Source organism: Brassica rapa, chromosome A10, assembly GCF_000309985.2.
Source record: "Brassica rapa cultivar Chiifu-401-42 chromosome A10, CAAS_Brap_v3.01, whole genome shotgun sequence".
NCBI classification, from domain to species: domain Eukaryota; kingdom Viridiplantae; phylum Streptophyta; class Magnoliopsida; order Brassicales; family Brassicaceae; genus Brassica; species Brassica rapa.
Window position 1 is genome coordinate 3,506,658 of NC_024804.2, and position 18,789 is coordinate 3,525,446.

The window sequence follows — 18,789 nt, forward strand, 5'->3', positions numbered from 1 at the left end:
TGCCACCTCAGCATTTCCTGTCAACTTCTTTCTGAAATAATTCCTTTGATACTTATCAATGCCATCAATGTTTAAACATCCAGCTGATAACCCATGTGGAGAGGAGCTAAAGTTGCTTACTTCTTCAATACTCTTTGTATCTTTCCCATCTTCATCGAAGATTTTGGGGCCTATGGGAACCTTGTAAGTTCCAGTTACTCTAATATAGACTCTTGATGTATAGTTTTCTTGGTCTTATAGATGCCTTCAGGAGGTATGCTGGCTGCTCTAAATACATTCAACATTCACAAAAATTTTATTAGCGACATCATTTTTCTTAGTAGTCTTCATCTGCTTGAGCAGCTTTCAGATATACTTCATGCATGCCTTTGACAGCTATGCAGCTGCCTAAAAAGCCAAAACAACAAGTCATTTTCAATCTGAGTCAGATCAGGTTTCAGAATATTTTTCAGTTTTGTCTCGTTTTTCATTGGCGTTGCTCTCTCTTCCCTGTCTAGCCTCGCGGTTTGCTCGATGGACTTACACTTTTGGTCATGTTTGCGTATCCTTGCTTCATGTGGATCTTGATCAATAAACCCGCCAACTACAGTTTCAGTGGGTATTTCCATTGGGGATTGGGTTGGTTGGGAGTCGGGAGTTGCATTCAGCTTGGCCATATCCATAGGTGGGATGTAGAGTATGGTTAAGCTTAAGGTCTTTAGTCCAAAAGTTAAGTTGATGTTCAAAGCCATTGGTTTCTTCTTGTTAATTGTTATGATGTTTTTTATAAGTTTTTTTTTGTATTTTTTTTGTATTTTGTCTACGATTGCCTTTGTTTTGAATTTAAATAAGTGAATCTGTGATATATTCAGTAAGTTTTTAGTGTCTTTGATAACAATCCTTAGTTAAGATTCTCCTAATGTAGTTGAATCTAACTATTTAGGTATTAGTTAAGATTCATATTCCTAAGTCAATGATATTCATCCGATATCACCGTTTGCTTAGGTGTTTTATGAAATATACACTAACATTTTGAATTTCTAAGATAACATATGAACTAAGCATTTAACTAAGTCTAATATTTATTTGGAATTAATGTAGAATTAATTAGAAACGTTGTTGATGCTATTTACAGAAAAAAACATGAACTAATTGTTATGAAACATTTGAATGAGGTTCTATTTTATATAAGAGCACAACATTTAAAAAAATTTATCTAGTTTTACATATTAGTTTTTAAAGATATCATGTGTTCTTTTTTTTTCGTCGAATGGTTATTCTATTACTCAAACTTGAGGTGGTCTGGGTAGCCAGACCGGAACAAAACAACCAATAAAATGTAACTTCCTATGGAAGGATCTAGTTGTTTTAGCTAAAAAGTCTGAAATCTGATTTTGCGCTCATGGAACATAAGAGATATTAAAATACGGGAAGCATATATGTAGTGTCTCTATCCTCTCCAATTCTGTTGCAAAGCTTGGCCATGTATAAAGTTCCTTAATCATTGCAATCAGCTCCTTGCAGTCTGTCCCGAAGCACTGGCATGACGAATGTTGAAGCATATTCTCCATCGCCCATTGCAGTGCTTCTACTTCCGAATGCAAAGCTGATTCCCGTCGAGGGAAATTCCGTGTCCCCGTAAGTTGAATGTTCTAACCATTGTCCATCCAGGCCCATTCACATCCACTGAATTGAGCAGAGGATGTCCAAGATCCATCTAGCAAGCAAATGTTATCCAGGCTTATGGCTTGGGGTTCCTCCATGTTGTTTTCTTGTACGATTGATGGTACCATCTCATTCGCATTGAACCATTTCTGACATTCACTTTCAGCATACCGCACAAGCTCCAAAGGGTCTCTGTCTATTCTCCTAAAGAGTTTATCATTTCGAGCATTCCAAATATACCAGATTATCCAGGAATAAAGGTCTATGTCTTTTTCTGGTTCGATTATATTGTTCTTCCTCCAAAACAAGTAATTCATATTTGTGTAGACGCTTGGTACTGGAAAACATCAGGACTTGTTGGAGTTGATGATAGTGACCAAACTTGTAGAGCTGGCGGGCATTCAAAAATGGCATGAGTTATAGATTCCTCTTGGTCACCACACCTTGGGCAATAGTTCACACCTCATATTATGCCTTACTAAGTTCCTCGTTACTGCCACATGACCGGTTAACAATTGCCATATAAGATGACATATTTTCTTAGGCGCCTTTAATTTCCAAGAAAATACTTGGAGCTTAGTGATACTTGGCTCTAACACTTCTTTTTCTTCCTCTGTCCTTAATAGATTATGAGCCACCCAATATCCAGATTTAACCGTGTATTGGCCATTCACTGTGTATTGGCCATTCCTTGTGTAGCTCCAGCAGAACGTGTCTTGCCGATGAGTTGTGCTTATGGACAAACTCCTTATAAAAGATATATCAACAGGATTGACATAATGTTCCAGCAACTCAACATCCCATCCCTTTGATTCCTGATTAATGAGATCAGTGACCCTCATATTTGGATGCATAACTGGTACTGGTGTAGTTGGCCTTGCAGGTGTCATTGGAATCCATGGATCATCCCACACTTTGACTTCATAACCAAAATGTATCTTCTGTCTTATCCCCAGTAACAAAAGCTTCCTTACAGCGGAGATGCTAGTCCACGCGTAGGATGGACGGCTTACAGTGTTTACTCTCAGGGGCGAGCTCAATCTATAGTATCTTCTCCTCAAGACTCGGACAACCAGCGAATTTGGATATTGTACTACCCTCCATAATTGTTTTGCCAATAATGCAAGATTGAACTCATGGATCATACGAAATCCAATCCCACTCTCCTCACTTGGTAAACAGACTTTTTCCCATTTCGTCTAGTGAATTCCTCTTTTTGGTGGATTCGAACTCCACCAAAATTTTGCAATGACGCTGGCAAGGTTTTCACATATCTCCAATGAAAGCATGAAAGTGGACATAACATATGTCGGGAAAACAAGTATAATGGATTGATCAACACTTCCTTTACTTCTTTCGAGAGCCATCTACATGTACTTCTATATATTGTGTTATGTTTAGCAATATATAAAATTTCTGAGAGTTATACATTTATAGTAATAAAAAATAATTGATTTTCTTATATTTTAGTAATTTTAATTTATAGTAATTAAAAATTATACTCTATAAAATCTGGAAGATTAATTTTTCGTGTTTTGATTTTAGTTGCGAGTAAAAGTAGAGGAGCATAATGATGATTGATGTAGGGATAAGCTGGGAGGCTCACAACACACATGCTGCGAGGCAATAATGTCAGAAACCACAAATTTAGGAAACGTCATCATAGTTGTGTAATTATGGACATACTTAAACAAATGTTTGGTGGTTGAATCAGGTTGATCATTATATATAGACAACTCTTGATCAAGATAGACATTCTTTCGAGGATTTAAGTCTCTTTTTGCCTTGCAAATGATTCAAATCTAATGATGATGCTAATTTAATTTGACACTTGAAGGTCAATGACGCCCACTTTTAAGTTTATTAAATATATCCTTTTAGATTAAGTTCCTCGGAAACTATAGAATACTTAACATGCTTACAGAGTTCCAAAAAAAAAAAAAAAACTTAACATGCTTACATTTTAGTATTTCTAATGATCCTATGATAGCATGCCACCAGATGCTTAATATATGTTTTCGACACACAATTAATTCTGGGTTATAGATTCTTAAAGGTATGAGAATAAATTAGAGGAGAAATTGTGATAATTAAAGGATAGAGAATAATGATAAATTGGAAAGATAATTGACATGAATGTATGAATGTATGAGTGTGTGATGTTCAGAGGTTAAGAACATTTCCAATGTAAAAATTATTTTGTTCTTTTAAAATGGAGTAAAAGTGGATATGAAGTAAAAATGCTTCAAATTCACTTTATTTCTTATTTCTAATGAACAAACAAAAAATAAATTATTTTATAAATAGAGTAAACTTTATTATGAAGTGAAATATAGAGTTGAGTTGAAGTATTTCTTACTCTATATTCACTTTTACTCCATTTTAAAGTAAAAATTGGAGTTGAGTTAGAGATGCCCTAAGAAAGTAACATCGTGTAACGATTTTACGTGTTTTCCATTCACTCCACAAGAAATTTATTTATAGAACCATAACTTAACCCATAAATACATATACATATAATTAGAACTTTTACTTATTTAACGATTTTAAAATTGATTAAGCAGAAATAACCTAATCAACAAAAGAATTACTTTTTTAAAAGCTTACAATATTTGTAGATTTTGTAACGAAAAGAAAAATAAATACAAAAAAAATTAGAACCTCTTTAATTTATTTTTGGTACATATATGTTTAAAAATTAGATTTCTTAAGTTATTAGAATTAGAATACAGATTGAACCCCGGACCGTCACACTTATCGTCCTTCTTAATGAGCCGGCACTGATGAAAAGATCCTTTTCTGATGAAAACATCAATACTTTGAGTTTTGATACATATTAATGAAAATAAAAATTATCTTTTTTTTTTATTTTTTGAATATTTATGTCACCTATATGTATATTACTTTTAGCCGTAACTTTGCGGTTAGGCTGGTTTAGTCTACACCAGTTTTAGTATGAATGGCCTAATCAAAAAGTGATTCTAAATAAGAATTACAGTAAAACATATAGTATAAAATAAGAAGCTTTCCTAACATTTGTAGATCATAAGCCAACTGTTACCATATAGAGAAAAACGTGAACACCAATAACGGTCCGGGAGAGGTGAGACTACAAGCAAGGTTTAGACGTTACACATCGAACCCACATTATGCATTTGTTGACAGTTTTGGTATATTGTTATGCTCATGTAATTATTTAAATCTTTATAACGCAAGGTTAGTTTTGTTGAATGAGTAACAAATAAACGAGTAAAATAATAGTATATACCAGTCGATTTAAGCTTTAGCACCAACTATTATGTTACTGAAATGTGTGTTGAATTGTTCATGGCATTCACTCTTTCAAAAAACAAAAACAAAAACAAGATAAAAAAAGTTGATAACTCGAATCAAGTTAACATAGTATATGATAATACAATTAAATGGATCGCTGATTACGCTTTGACCGAACTAATTTGAATTATTCATGTGGGCAAAGGTTACTATGTTAGTTGGTAACGAACCTGAGCATCATTGTCTCTGTCCTTGGGTCATAATGCTGTTACCATTTTTTTTTTTTTTTTTTTTTTTTTTTTTTTTTTTTTTTGCTGTTACCATTTATGTTCAGCACAACTTGTTTTCTGGCTTTTGACCACAATAGGATACGCGACAGTACCTATGATCCATACACTTTCAATCCATTCTTTAATCTTTTCACGTTTAAGCACACCTAAGTTAGTTGAGTTGTTTTATGATAACACTAACATTGAAGCAATGATAAGTACACCATAATCTATGAGAATGACAAACTCAAAATATTTAACGAGTTTCAAAATTTCAACTGGTTTGCTTCAATAACTAACATATTGTTTTGAATGTGAAACATGCACTCCATGTGTCTACATCGATCAAATTAACGTTAGCATTTTTTATTCATTGTCTCGTATACTTGATAACTCTAGACACATGATTTTGAGATCCCAAATCTTTTTCACTGCCAATGAACAATTGCGTTGTTGATGTTTACCTATAATAAAACAAAACTAAGTTCAACGCAAATTTCTCATTTCAAAGATGTACCAACAGAGTATCTCTTACTTCTGCAACAGTACTTCTGTACTTTTTTTCCTCTTTGGACCTAATGACCTGTATGCCCTCTAATGTTAACTCGCACGGTTTCAAAACATTGGAGCCAATTTGTTTGTAATTCTAATATGAAAGCAATATCTTTTTTTCTTTCTCTTAATTGTCCATTTACTACTTGAAATGCATTCCAATTTGTTCATCACAGAAACAGAGGATTTACAAACTGCCATTGTTAGACCTCAAATAAAGAAAAAAGACACTAAACCTTTCCTTCTATTTTTTTTTCTTTCCTGTTTAATTTGCTTCTTTGGTCTCTCTCTATCCCAGTAGGAAATAATAAAAAACACAAACAGAAATTTCCAAAAGGAAACAAACAAAAGACAGAAACAGAGAAAGAAGAAGACAAGAGTCATAAACGGTTTTTTCACTTAGCACCGTTGCTTTGCATGGAGATCTCGAGACCAGGCCATAAACTGTCCCCACTTTTAGCTTCAATCTCCCCAATCTGCCACGTGTCACCACCACCCACCACCGGTATCTCTACTCCGGAGCCTCCCCCAAGATACCCAATACTCAGCTCCTCCAACCCGTACCCGTACCCAAACCCGTAGTCTAACCCACCGCTTCCACTTCCGTTTCCCAACGCCAGAAACGCTGCTCCGTCGCTCTGCTCACTTAACAGAGACGCAAAGCTTCCGTAACCTGAGATTTCATGACTACCCTTTGCTTCGTTTGTGGCGGTTCCTTGGTTCATTGGTTCTGAACCGTTGGCGGTTGTAATGATGGAAGAAGAGCAGGAAGAGGAGGAGGCAGTAGTGGCGTTGGAGGAGAAAGAGCGGTTGCGTTTGGAAGAGCTCCGGCGAGTTCCACCGCCGACGGGGACGTCGCGGAGTGTACCACCTTGAGTCCAGTAACGGCGGCAAGACTTGCAGAAGTAGCGAGGCTGTAAGAGGTTGTAGTTGTTGTAGTAGCAGAACTTGGTGATGATGGAGTTGCAACGAGGACAAGGCAGTGGCTCCGCCAGATTCGGAGGTGGGTAAGCAGCCGTTGAGCCCTGAACTCGGGCGGATCGGGTTTGGTTTGATTCAGACGGCATGGGTAAAAGAGATAATGAGGAAAAGGAGAGAGAGAGAGAGAGTGTGAGAAAAGCGAAAGTGGAGGAGATGTGAGAGTGGCGATGTGGGTTTTATATAGGCTAGAATTTTATTATGCAGTTTCAATTTTATTTTGAAAAATAAACAAATGAATTTGAGTTAGAGAAATTGTTGGTGGTGGTGGTGGAGTTTAGAATTATTTTTTATTTCTTTTAAAATGAACTAAAAGGTTGGATGTAAAAAATACAATTAAAATAAAATTAATTATGGGGGAAATTTTACTTTTACACTTTGTTGGATACCACTTTTCAACTTTACCAGGACATTTTCAGAAATACACACTTTCATTAATGAGCAAAAGACAAGAACACCCTTACCTTATCTTCTTCTCCACTATTGGTTTCTCTCCCTGTCCTCGAGTCACCGTCATCTCTCTCTCACCGTCGTCTCTCTCTCTCACCGTCAATTTCCGGCGCCTCTCTCACCGCCTAGTTCTGGTGTCTCTCTCACCGTCGATCTCTCTCTCACCGTCGATTTCCGGTGACGAAATCGATTCAAAATCTCCAAGATGTCAACTCATATACGTGATTCACAACTTATGTCTCTAATTTCTGTATTTTTGTTTGATTCGATTTTGTGCTTTCTCTTATCGAAAAATCAAACAAGGTTCTCTTAGATATCTCATTTAAAGAGGTCGATCTAAGAGAAACAGATTTGATAGTGAAACGTTGAGAGTGAAAATATTGAGTATTTGAAAACTTAAATCTGGTTTTGAAATCATATTAAGATTGATCTGAATGGTTCCGGCTAAGAAAAGAGATTTTCCGATAGTAAAAACTGTATATTAAGGAAGAGATAATTTCCGATAGTAAAAACTGAATATTAAGGAATTATAACCCCTTATAAATCTGGGTTTCATGAGATTGTTGATAAATACAACTCAATGATTTATAAGGAATTATAACCCTTTATAAATCTGGGTTTCTACCAGGAAACCTCTTCTGCAGATCTGTTATGTCTACATAGGGACTCAACAAGGGCTTCGACAATTACTGAAGTGTTGGAGGTGGAGAAGAAAAATAATGTGAGTTTTTACTAAAGTTTATAAATATATTTGTACTGTATTGTTTAGAAAGATGTTTATAAACATACTCCTTGAAAAAGGGTTACAAGCAGACGCCTTGGTAAAAAATGTGAAGCGTTTAGACATTTTAGAATATTTTTCATTTTGTACTTTTTCTGTAACACGTTGCTTGCATCATTCACACACTAGCCCTTAACATTCACATTAGATTATTGAGAATGGTTGCTCTGTTTCTTCTTGGCTTGTGTTTTGTGTGTTAACTCGCATGTTTCACTTGTCTTAACACCTTGCTTATGTCATGCCCTCATTAGCTCCTGCCATTTACATGAGATTACTAAGTTAACTATATTGTTTCATAATGGTTTATAAATAAGAGATTTACAGAGACTTATAAAACGTTGTTTTATCTTTGTTACAGGGTGTGGTTACTACAGTGTATGGATTCTCTGAGAAATTCAAACATTTGGTGAACCCAACACATCCTCATGATAAGGACTTTGAAAGTGTTATACAACTAGTTCAACAAGGATACAATGTGTAGAAAATCGATTGGGAACAAGGATTTGTGGATGTTTTCTTACAACAGAAGACATTGGTCGACAAAGCAGGACAGAAGACAAAGATGTACAGCAAAACCTCTAAGGTCATTGTGTTTTTGATGTTTTATAAGACTTTATCAAATTTGAAATTGTTAAGTTATGTTAATATTATAAGCATTTATAAATCTCTTATTTTTGTTTGAAATAGGAGCAAACACAATATCAAGAAGAACAACAAGTGGAAGCTGATGCTGAATTCGGTGACGGTGATAAAGAAAGAGAAACATCAAAAATCAATGAAGTAAGCTAATATATAAACCTTTATAAATTTGGACTATCATTTAAAAAAAATTATAAGCCATCCTAAATTTGTTATTGTTTTTTTTCTCTCTTGGAAATAGGGTTGAGGAAGAATAAGAAGAACAAATGGAAGCTGATACAGAAGTTGAGGAGTCCGTGCAAGCTGAAAGGCAGAAATGAAGAAGAGGAAATAAGGTAAATAACTCTCTTTATAATGGTTTATAAATGTTATTTTCTGATCGTGTTCTCAAAATTGAATGATGAATATGTTTATATAGCCATCATAATACTGTTTAGGAACAAGAGCATAAGAAGAATAAAGAGAAAAGAAAAGATGAAGCGTATGAGAAAGCTAAGGAGAAATTTCAAGATGAAGATGGTTCCAAACTCGATAAGTTAATCCAAATGCTTTATGATTTGAATAAACGAGTAGAAGTAATCGAGAATGTCAAGTGGTAAGCAAATAACTTTACCAAGCACTTATAAATATTTTCACATGTTATTTTCTTTACCTATTATGACATGATTTTTTGAAGGCAGACGGTTATGAGAGTCCATGCAACTATGATGATACAAAAGGTGCACCAAATGATGAAAATGAAGAAGAAGAAAATTCTGGTGGTAAAAGAAATGCAACAGATGATGAAAATGATGAAGAAGAAATTTCTGATACACAGCAACTAACGGAAGTGAATATTCTTAGGGAAAATGAGAATACAGAGAAAATCACTCCAGACGAAGACACTGAAAAAAGTGAAAAAAAAGATGCATGGAACAAAAGTCACAGTTACAATTCTAAAAAATAGAATATAAAGGTTTATAAATTTTTTTATATTAAGCTTAACTAATCTTATCTTTTGTAGATGACGTCATCTACTCCAACATTCACTACTCCAAACTTTGATATAAGGGTATAAAATTTAATATATTTTATAAGGCCTTGTAAATTTTAATGTATAAAGCTTAAAATTATAGTTTCTAAATAATTTGTTTACAGATTACATCGCCTATAAATAAGTATTCGCAAGAGATGATTAAACCATTTATAAGCATTATCTATGGATTCATAAATAATAATGTATTAAAATTTATTAAACATCACTTATAAACCTTCGTAAAACTCAGATATACTAGTTTATAAGGTATTATATAAACTCATAGATGAAATTTAAACACAAAAAAATGATATGTAAAGGCTGATAAATAACTTATAACCCTTTATATATCTTATAATAATATTTTAGAAAGCATTATGAAAATTAATGATAAAAAGTTTAAAAAATAAAATCGGTGATATAAATACATGAAGATGCTCGTTACTAATTTTCTTAAAAAATAAACTAGAGTAAATGTAAAGTGCAAATGATTTACAGCTTACAATCACTTATAAGAACACGTGCTACACATATATATTACAGAAAGACATGTGTCTTGTTTCTCTTATATGTGTCAAGAACATATATATTACATATAAAAACATGTGTCTTCTCTCTCTTTCTGCAACTCTTATCTTCTTGAACATTGTGTTTCCCTCTGAAAACATAAAAACATAAGGCTAAATATATATATTGTTTTAAGGTTTCTTTTATAAGGTCTTATAAATATAAAAATTGTAATAAATACCTCAAGGGGAGTTACTGTTTCCAGTAATATGCAAATTATGAGTAATTAAAACTTCATCCCGTGTCTGAATCGTATTTGACACAATCCTTGATGATAAATGAGTTCTTCTGTGAAACGTTAACAAAAAACATAAAGCTAATAGTAAATCTCCAAATGACATCATTATATTTATAAGGTCTTAGAAATGTAAAAGTTGTAATAAGTATTGCTATGACATACTTCCGGCAATAAGCAAATCTTGAGTATTACATACTATCTTGTAAAATAACTAACTGATAACTATCATAAACGAAAACCTTAACAAGGAGTTCCATGTAGTTACCTTAATGGTTATACATAGATGAAGGCATCCATTCTCTTGAAGTTTGTTCATATATGATGCTACTTGACGATCATTCCTAATAAATACCGGAGGGAGCTCTTTTGAACTAAAGTTTAACTTTTAAGGTGAGACATAGCTAAGATTTATACTGTTTAACTTGGAAGGTGAGACATCGATTCCAAAATTTTCTAAAACAACCTCAATCAAATCATTGTAGCTGATATCTTCAAGAATCATACTAAGATAAGATCCCCTTTCATCATCGACTATGAAATCCCAATGAATTCCATTTATTAGTTTCCAGTCTCCACATATAGAACACAATTTGATCTTCATAACCTGATTATAAGAACATGGAGATTAGAGAAGGAATGATCAACAAGATATATAAAAAAAATACATAACACTATGTTCCTCATCGATAAAAATTTATAAGGTTTTATAAATCTGAGATTTGAAAATTTCATGAGAAAAACTTCGTCTCCTTTCCAGAAACCGATCGATCTTGAGAAACCAAGCAAAAATTACAAAAAAGAGACGAAAATCACTATCTATTATCCTCTGACCTTTGTTACGCGTTCGTGAAGAGAGATTGTTATGTTCGTTTGAGCTGTAGTCTTCGCCAAATCTCGTCGGACGTCAACGTCGTCGGAACCGTCAAATCTATAAACCATTTATAAATGTTTATAAGAAAGTTATGAAAGTTTATAAATAATTTATAAGGGGTATGTATACTATTAATAAGAGTTTATAAAAACTGTATAAAAGATTATATTCAATTTATAAGAGGTATTATAAGAGTTGTATAGGTTTATAAATCAACTAAAAGAGTCTAAAACCATTTAGAAAGCCTTATAAAATAATTTATAATGGTTTGTATAATAATTTATAAGGGTTTATAAGGGTATGTAAATAATGTATACGGGTTTATAAAAATAATTTATTAAGTTTATACACCATTATAAAATATCATAAAATGATTTATAAGGGAATTTAAAATTTCTGAAGCGGTGGAGTCTTGATTGCTGTCCACATGTACCTCAGAATCTGCCACGTATCATAATCTCCTTACAAATCCTTATAAGGATATGTAAAATTATTTGTAAGAGTTTATAAACCATTAATAAATGCATATAAAACAAGTTATAAAATCTATAAACCATTTATAAATGTTTATAAGAAAGTTATGAAAGTTTATAAATAATTTATAAGGGGTATGTATACTATTAATAAGAGTTTATAAAAACTTTATGAAACATTATATTCAATTTATAAGGGGTATTATAAGAGTTGTATAGGTTTATAAATCAACTAAAAGAGTCTATAACCATTTAGAAAGCCTTATAAAATAATTTATAATGGTTTGTATAATAATGTATACGGGTTTATAAAAATAATTTATAAAGCTTATACACCATTATAAAGGATTGTAATAAAACAATTTATAAGGATATGTAAAATTTCTGAAGCGGTGGAGCCGTGCTTGCTGTCCACATGTGCCTTAGAATCTGTCACGTATCATCATCTCTTTACAAAGCCTTATAAGGGTATGTAAAATTATTTGTAAGAGTATATAAACCATTAATAAAGACATATAAAACAAGTTATAAGATCTATAAAACATTTATAAATGTTTATATGAAAGTTATGAAAGTTTATAAATAATTTATAAGAGGTATGTATACTATTAATAAGGGTTTATAAAAACTTTATGAAAGCCTTATAAAATAATTTATAATGGTTTGTATAATAATATATAAGGGTTTACAAGAGTATGTAAATATTTTATAAGGGTATAAAGAAGCCAACTCTGCAACTTTTATAAAGAGTTATAAATATTTAATTCTTTGATCGTACAAACCACATTCTGGATACTCCTCCCTAATCTTAGAGATCAAAAGCGTTCCCATCCCAGATCTAGTTCCTCCTCCCAACGAATGACAAAACTGGAAACCTACACAGAGATCAAAACCAAATGTATCACAATGATAACAGCATCAACGAAACCTAAATCAAATACATCACAGAGATCTCAAATCAAATCACGCACGACGATAAAACATATCGAGATTCAAAAACAAAATCAGTTATCCTCTCACCTTGTAGGCAATCTTTGTTCTCAGCTTCCTTCCTCACAACATCGAGAATTCGTTGAAGTAGACATCGATATGTTCGAGCTAGAGGGGAGAGTCGCCGACGTATTGGCCGGTGTGGTCAACGTCGTGCTCGTCGCAGATCACTTCCCAGAACTTGGCTCCGATCTGGTTTCCACATTGGTCGCCGTGGATGTGGAGGATCTCTCTCATTTTCTCGCCGGAATCGTCTCGTCGAATCTCTAACTAGAGTCGTCGATCAATTTGGGAATTTTGAAAATTCTTGTTGGAGAATATGTTTATGTTTCATTAAATAAGGTTATAAATGTCTTTTACCCTTCATTAAAGATGAGGGTAAAAGTGGTTAGTGTAAAGTAGGAAAGTGGTATTAGTGGCAATTCCCCTAAAAAACAAAATTCATAGTTTGCTGACATGTGTTTTAAGGACCCTCTTTATGATCGACTGCCAAAACCCTGTATTAAGGATCGATTATCTTAATTTTCTTTTGTTTTGATTTAATTAAATGCCTTATTTTGTTTTAAAAACCCTATTAAAAAACTGTAATAATGATGCTTTTAGACCCTATACAATGGAGTGTTGAATTTTGTTTTTCAACTGTTGAAGAGGTCAAATGGGCTTGTTGAAACATAAAAATGTTGAGCTGGATTAAACACGGTTGTATTTGTTAAAATAGTATAATTTTTCCAATAAATTTGTATTTATAATTTAAAACATCTTTTGGGAATCATAATCTAATAATAATTTTAAAATTATTTAATTTTACATGAAATGTTATTGATATGTAGTATGAAATTATAAGATAAAATAGTGGGGTAGGGTGTTAAATTTTATTAAACAAAACTATTGTAGAAGTTAAAATTAGTGTGAGTGTTGAATGATTAGTGGAAGAAAGAGAAGATGATGCGGAGTGTTGAATAAGTTAACCAATGTTGATAGTCTTAGTAGTATCAAAAGTATTTAAAAAAAAATTATAAATGAAACTTTTACCCAAAGAAAAAAAGAAGAAATTGTAAATAAAGGTTATTAAGCAAATTGTAAACTAATGGATAGATATTATTGGGCCTTATTGGTTATACGGCCCACAATTCAATAACCCATTACTCCATTTTTTCTTTAGTAATATCTGTTAATTCCAATCGAGTTTCAGATTTGGGAAGTAAACCAAAGCTTCTTGTTCAATCTCGTGGTCGCCGGACTTGCAGCTTGCGCTTTGGTGGAGGATGACGCTTTTTCACTTCTTCAACTGTGCGATTCTCACATTCGGTCCCCACGCCGTCTACTACTCCGCCACTCCTTTGTACGAAAAACCCCCTTTTCTCGATCTGTGATTTCAAATTGTAATTGACTTTTTAGTTTAGTCATGGTTCTAAGAATTAGATCTTCTGAATAGAATTACAATTTATAGGTGTTAAATGTGCAGATCTGAATATGACACACTTGGAACCTCGGTGAAGGCTGCTGTTGTTTACCTCGCTACTGCACTTGTTAAGGTTGGTCAAAACACTAACATCTTGCGCAAATCTTGATTTGGTATCTGACTCTCTCTCTCGTGGCTGTTTTCATGGCAGCTTGTTTGCTTGGCAACTTTTCTGCAAGTATCTGAAACCGAAGTATTTGATCCTTACCAGGTTCTTTTCTTCTTGAATCCAAGAACATCCACTCTATCAGATACTGTTATTGCTTAGCTCGTTTGGTTATGTTAACACTTTAGATGACTAAGTATTGATTCCAATCTCAGGAAGCCCTGAAAGCAATGATTGGCTTCATTGACGTTGCTGGTCTCTACTTTGCTCTGGCTCAGCTCACACACAGGAACATCTCTCAAAACCATAAGTTTCAAGCTGTTGGCCTTGGTTAGTGGATTGCTTCTAGAGTTTTTTTTTTTTTTTTTTTTTTTTTAAGAAAAAGAGTTCCTTTCTATCTCTAGATTGGTTGCATCAAATGCTTTCTTTTGGTTCAGGATGGGCGTTTGCGGATTCTGTTTTGCATAGGTTGGCTCCTCTTTGGGTTGGTGCTCGAGGACTTGAGTTCACTTGGGATTATGTTTTACAAGGCCTTGAAGCCAATGCAAATCTGGTATGCCCACCAATCTTTACTTTTAGATATATGCAATTGTTTCTTACTATCCATCAAAATTTTCAGGTGTTCACGATATCCTTAGCTGCGCTAGGTTCCTTGATGTGGCTACGCAAGAACAAGCCAAAGACTCTGATCCCCATCATATACACGTGTGCAGTGATCATCGCCACAATGCCTTCAATCACAAGCTATCTAAGGAGAGTCATGGGATGGCATTTCCCCAAAGTTGTTGGGTTTGAGCTGATGACTTCTCTGGTAATGGCTTTCATCAGCTGTCAACTCTTCATCCTCTGTCAGAGACCGTCTTTGTGATTCCAGTCCTACCGAGAGACCAAACTCCACTTAAACTGCTTTTTGGCTCAAGAGAGCTTTATGTTTATGGGCAACTCTTGAGACCTACTTTCCATGTTTTTCGGTTGCTTGAAACTTTTCTCATCTTTAAACTGTAGAACCATATTAAAGAGATCCTTACACTTGAGGTCTCTCTTGTTCGAGAGCTTATTAACGTCAAGAGCATTCATCAAATCTGTAGAGCATATAAGCACGGTCTTGGAGGATCTTATGTTATGAGCTGCCACAAAGAGTAGCCAAAACGTCTTGGTTTTTCCTTTTGCTGATAGCTTGCTTTGAGGCGTCACTATAGATGAACTCAACTATAGCCTCTACTTCGTGTTTCATCTCCGAGAGCGTGACTATCTCTAGCTTTGCTGAAGCCTATCTGATACAGACATCAACTTAAATACCTCTGATCTTGCTGCCTATTCAAATGTCATATATGCTTTGGCATTGACGGTTTCATATTCAAGCTAGACAAACAAAACCAATCTAATTTTGAACTGAAACAATAATCTTGAAATATATTACCTTAATATAGCTAAACAGATCCACCTTCTCTATACCTTAATTAATTAAAACGCGAACCGAATCGAATACAATGAATCCAAAATGCAAAAAAAATGAAAAAAACCATAAAGCCGAATCAATCAGGATGGACCACCTTACATTTCAGGTATGATCCAAACTCAGTGGAACAAAAACAAACAATAGCGAACACAAGCATTTCTAAAAATAGTTTCATGCGTGGGATTATGATAGCGAACAAATACATTGTACATTCTCGTAACAAACTCTCTCTAAATCTTGAGCTCAAGCTTCTAATATACTAGCGTATGCTGCAACAAAATATGGTTAGTTTATATTAAAAAAAAACCAACATGGTTAGCTCTGTGACATTTTGAAGACATATATTACCAATTGATGATACGACACAATTGTATTTCTTTTAGAGGGTTTACAGAAAAGATTTCTTAAAATGTGAAGAGTTTGAACTAAGCGGTCCACACCATATGATAAACTATGAAAGCATAATCGACTTGTGTACGTACGGGGTATACGGTTCATATAAATATCTAAAACCTTACGAGAATAAACCCTTATCATACATACCGAGAGGAGATTAGCCAATTTATATACATTGTTGGTGAGGAATCACGATTCCTCTACAAAGCCCATGATTAACAGGGCTCGGCACATTTTGTTCATCGGCACAGCTCGATCAGCATAGTAGAGGAGACTCGGCTCGGACGTTCAAGTGATCTGCTCAATGAGATCACCCATCGGCTTGCTAGCTCGAGTCTGGCTCTCGGAGCCCTAGCTCGGCATAAAAGCCCATTAAGCTCGGCCCAAATACGGGATTCTTAGAGCATCAAAGAGTAGAGAATCGCTTATAAAAGAAGAGGGAGAGAGCAGGAAAAGGGGATCCGAAAATCGACACTCAAGAACTGACCATATAAGGTTTAGGGTTTTAGAGTTAAACACTCAATCGAGCTCCTTTTTATTTCGGTTGGCAGGTGTCTTAAGGCATCAAAGAGTAGAGAATGGCTTATAAAAGAGGAGAGAGAGAGAAGGAAGAGGGGATCCGAAAATTGACACTTAAAAACTGACGATAAAGTTTAGGGTTTTAGAGCTAAACACTCAATCGAGCTCCTTTTTTTTATTTCGGTTGGTATTCTCGTCAGAGTTTAAATTTCATTTTCCTATCTTAATCTCTTTATAATCATTACTGATTAATAAAATGTATTCGAAGAACCTACAATCAAATTTTGTTTCTTTTCGATCGAACTAACCAAATTAAGATTCAAGTCAACATACATGCACAAAATAACAATTGTAAAGAGTTTATTACAATAGAATATCAAATCAACTCTCTTTAGCCAATTTCAGCTGTCTCAGTTGTGAATCAGTGTTTTGAAACTCGACCCAGACCCGCGGTTGAACCGGTAAACCCGGCAACCTAGAAAAAATCCGGTTTGGATTTTGTGAAAAATCCAATATTTAGAAACCCGCAAAAACACACAAAAACCCAGTAGAGCCCGAAACCCGATACCGGTTGAACCATTGGTTGAACCAATAAATAACTTTTACTTCTTTTGTTTTATTTTTAATTATTTTTATATTATGTTTTATATTATAAATTTCTAATTAAGAAGTTATATACCGACAAAAAAAAAGTTAGGTTTTTTCTTTTCAGTTTTATATTTGTGATTTTTAGATTTTAATGAAGATTTTACTATGCCACTTAAAGCAAATAAAGTGAACGATAGTAGAAAGAACCAAAACTAATTGATGTGATTTGGTGTAAGTTTATTTTCGTTATTGATAATTTATTATAATGATTTTTTATTTTTGGTTTTTTTGTATTTGAAATTTAATTTATTATTCACATTAACACATTTAAATATTTATAAATTTTATGTCTTGATTTTTTAGATGTCGTAACTCTTACCTTGTTAGACAAAATTATAAATAGTCTAAACTATTTTTTGATATTTTGTATATCATAAAAATAAAAATATAGAAATTAAAGTTAAATATTTTCTAAATGTTATTAAACATAAAAATATACATATCCAAACTATTATTTCATGTTAATAAAAACATTTAAAAAATATTAAACTTTAGTTTCTATATTTTTATTTACATAGCTGATATATTATTATATAATAAAATTAATTTATTTATTAACCCGCGGTTCGCCCGCGGTCGATCCAGTGACCCAGCGACTCGGTACGTCATCCGGTTCAGTGTCCGAGTCGGGTTTAAAAACATTGGTTGTGATATAATCATCCGTTACAAGTTAGGATCCGATATAGAGATATAGCTTTGGCTAAATGTACAAATTATCAAAGGGAGATTTTTTTGTTAATTATAGGTAGAATATTCTGTTTATTTAAGAACTGCTGACTAAACCAATTTGTTTTTTACTATAAATATAATTAAAAACAAAAACTGAAAATGTTTTATTAGTATTTATTAAAAGTTTCTATTAAACTATTAGCGAAATTTGAGTGTATGACCTAAAAAATTATAATTCACATACTAACTTAAGTGTTATGATATAGCACATATTTATGAGAGAAAAAACAAAACGATCATCTGCCAAACTTTTTATTTTTGCTCAGGCCTCCTAAAATAATTCATCACCAAATTCATTTTCTTCTACCATTTTCGTTAATGAACAAAGCAATTCAGATTTTCCTCCAATCGATATCTACACTCTCCAATGATATTCCACCGATCCGCAGTTGTTTGTGTGATTGACGAACCTCCACCGCCTTCACCACATTCTGATTCAATCCTCTGTGCTTCCTTCTTATCAAACTCTCGTTCCCATAAGCATTAGTTTTTTTCATTTTCTCCACTGTTTCCGCCACACAAATGTTTGGATACAAACTAAATGACTATTTAAAAAAAAATGGGAAAACTTCGAATCATATTTTGTGTAGTCACACGTTGTAGAATATATTATACACTACACATTACAAATAGAATAGAACAACATGCTTATGAATAAAATATAACACCTACAATCGTAAACCTACAAACCTATATTATGGACATCGCATGTGCCGCACCATCACGCACT

At 33.5% G+C, this 18,789-nt stretch overlaps 3 protein-coding genes across 3 annotated transcripts; 1 reads left to right on the plus strand and 2 right to left on the minus strand.

The window, feature by feature from the left end:
• Positions 1-1,631: 1,631 nt before the first annotated feature.
• On the minus strand, positions 1,632-2,534 carry LOC103844402. Its single transcript, XM_033282333.1, has 2 exons — positions 2,107-2,534; positions 1,632-1,848 (listed from the first exon to the last, which is right to left on the minus strand). Exons 1-2 carry the CDS (start codon positions 2,532-2,534, stop codon positions 1,632-1,634), a joined length of 645 nt encoding a protein of 214 aa, XP_033138224.1.
• Positions 2,535-5,863: 3,329 nt separating this feature from the next.
• LOC103843914 (dof zinc finger protein DOF1.6) lies at positions 5,864-7,272 on the minus strand. Its single transcript, XM_009120687.3, has one exon. The coding sequence runs from the start codon at positions 6,803-6,805 to the stop codon at positions 6,134-6,136; it is 672 nt and encodes a 223-aa protein (XP_009118935.1). The 5' UTR covers positions 6,806-7,272; the 3' UTR covers positions 5,864-6,133.
• Positions 7,273-13,902: 6,630 nt separating this feature from the next.
• Positions 13,903-15,389, plus strand: LOC103843912 (transmembrane protein 147). Its single transcript, XM_009120686.2, has 6 exons — positions 13,903-14,082; positions 14,206-14,275; positions 14,354-14,413; positions 14,524-14,638; positions 14,746-14,861; positions 14,928-15,389. Exons 1-6 carry the CDS (start codon positions 14,006-14,008, stop codon positions 15,174-15,176), a joined length of 687 nt encoding a protein of 228 aa, XP_009118934.1. The 5' UTR covers positions 13,903-14,005; the 3' UTR covers positions 15,177-15,389.
• Positions 15,390-18,789: the final 3,400 nt, after the last annotated feature.

Excerpts from the sequence above, each read along its gene's own strand:
- LOC103844402 (XM_033282333.1), bottom strand. The coding sequence starts at position 2,534 with ATGACACCTGCAAGGCCAACTACACCAGTACCAGTTATGCATCCAAAT. Across the intron at positions 1,849-2,106 it reads TTAGTAAGGCATAATATGAG|GAGAATAGACAGAGACCCTT; the intron begins GTGTGAACTATT and ends TAAACTCTTTAG.
- LOC103843914 (XM_009120687.3), bottom strand. The coding sequence starts at position 6,805 with ATGCCGTCTGAATCAAACCAAACCCGATCCGCCCGAGTTCAGGGCTCA.
- LOC103843912 (XM_009120686.2), top strand. The coding sequence starts at position 14,006 with ATGACGCTTTTTCACTTCTTCAACTGTGCGATTCTCACATTCGGTCCC. Across the intron at positions 14,083-14,205 it reads TACTACTCCGCCACTCCTTT|ATCTGAATATGACACACTTG; the intron begins GTACGAAAAACC and ends TTAAATGTGCAG. Across the intron at positions 14,639-14,745 it reads GTTTCAAGCTGTTGGCCTTG|GATGGGCGTTTGCGGATTCT; the intron begins GTTAGTGGATTG and ends CTTTTGGTTCAG.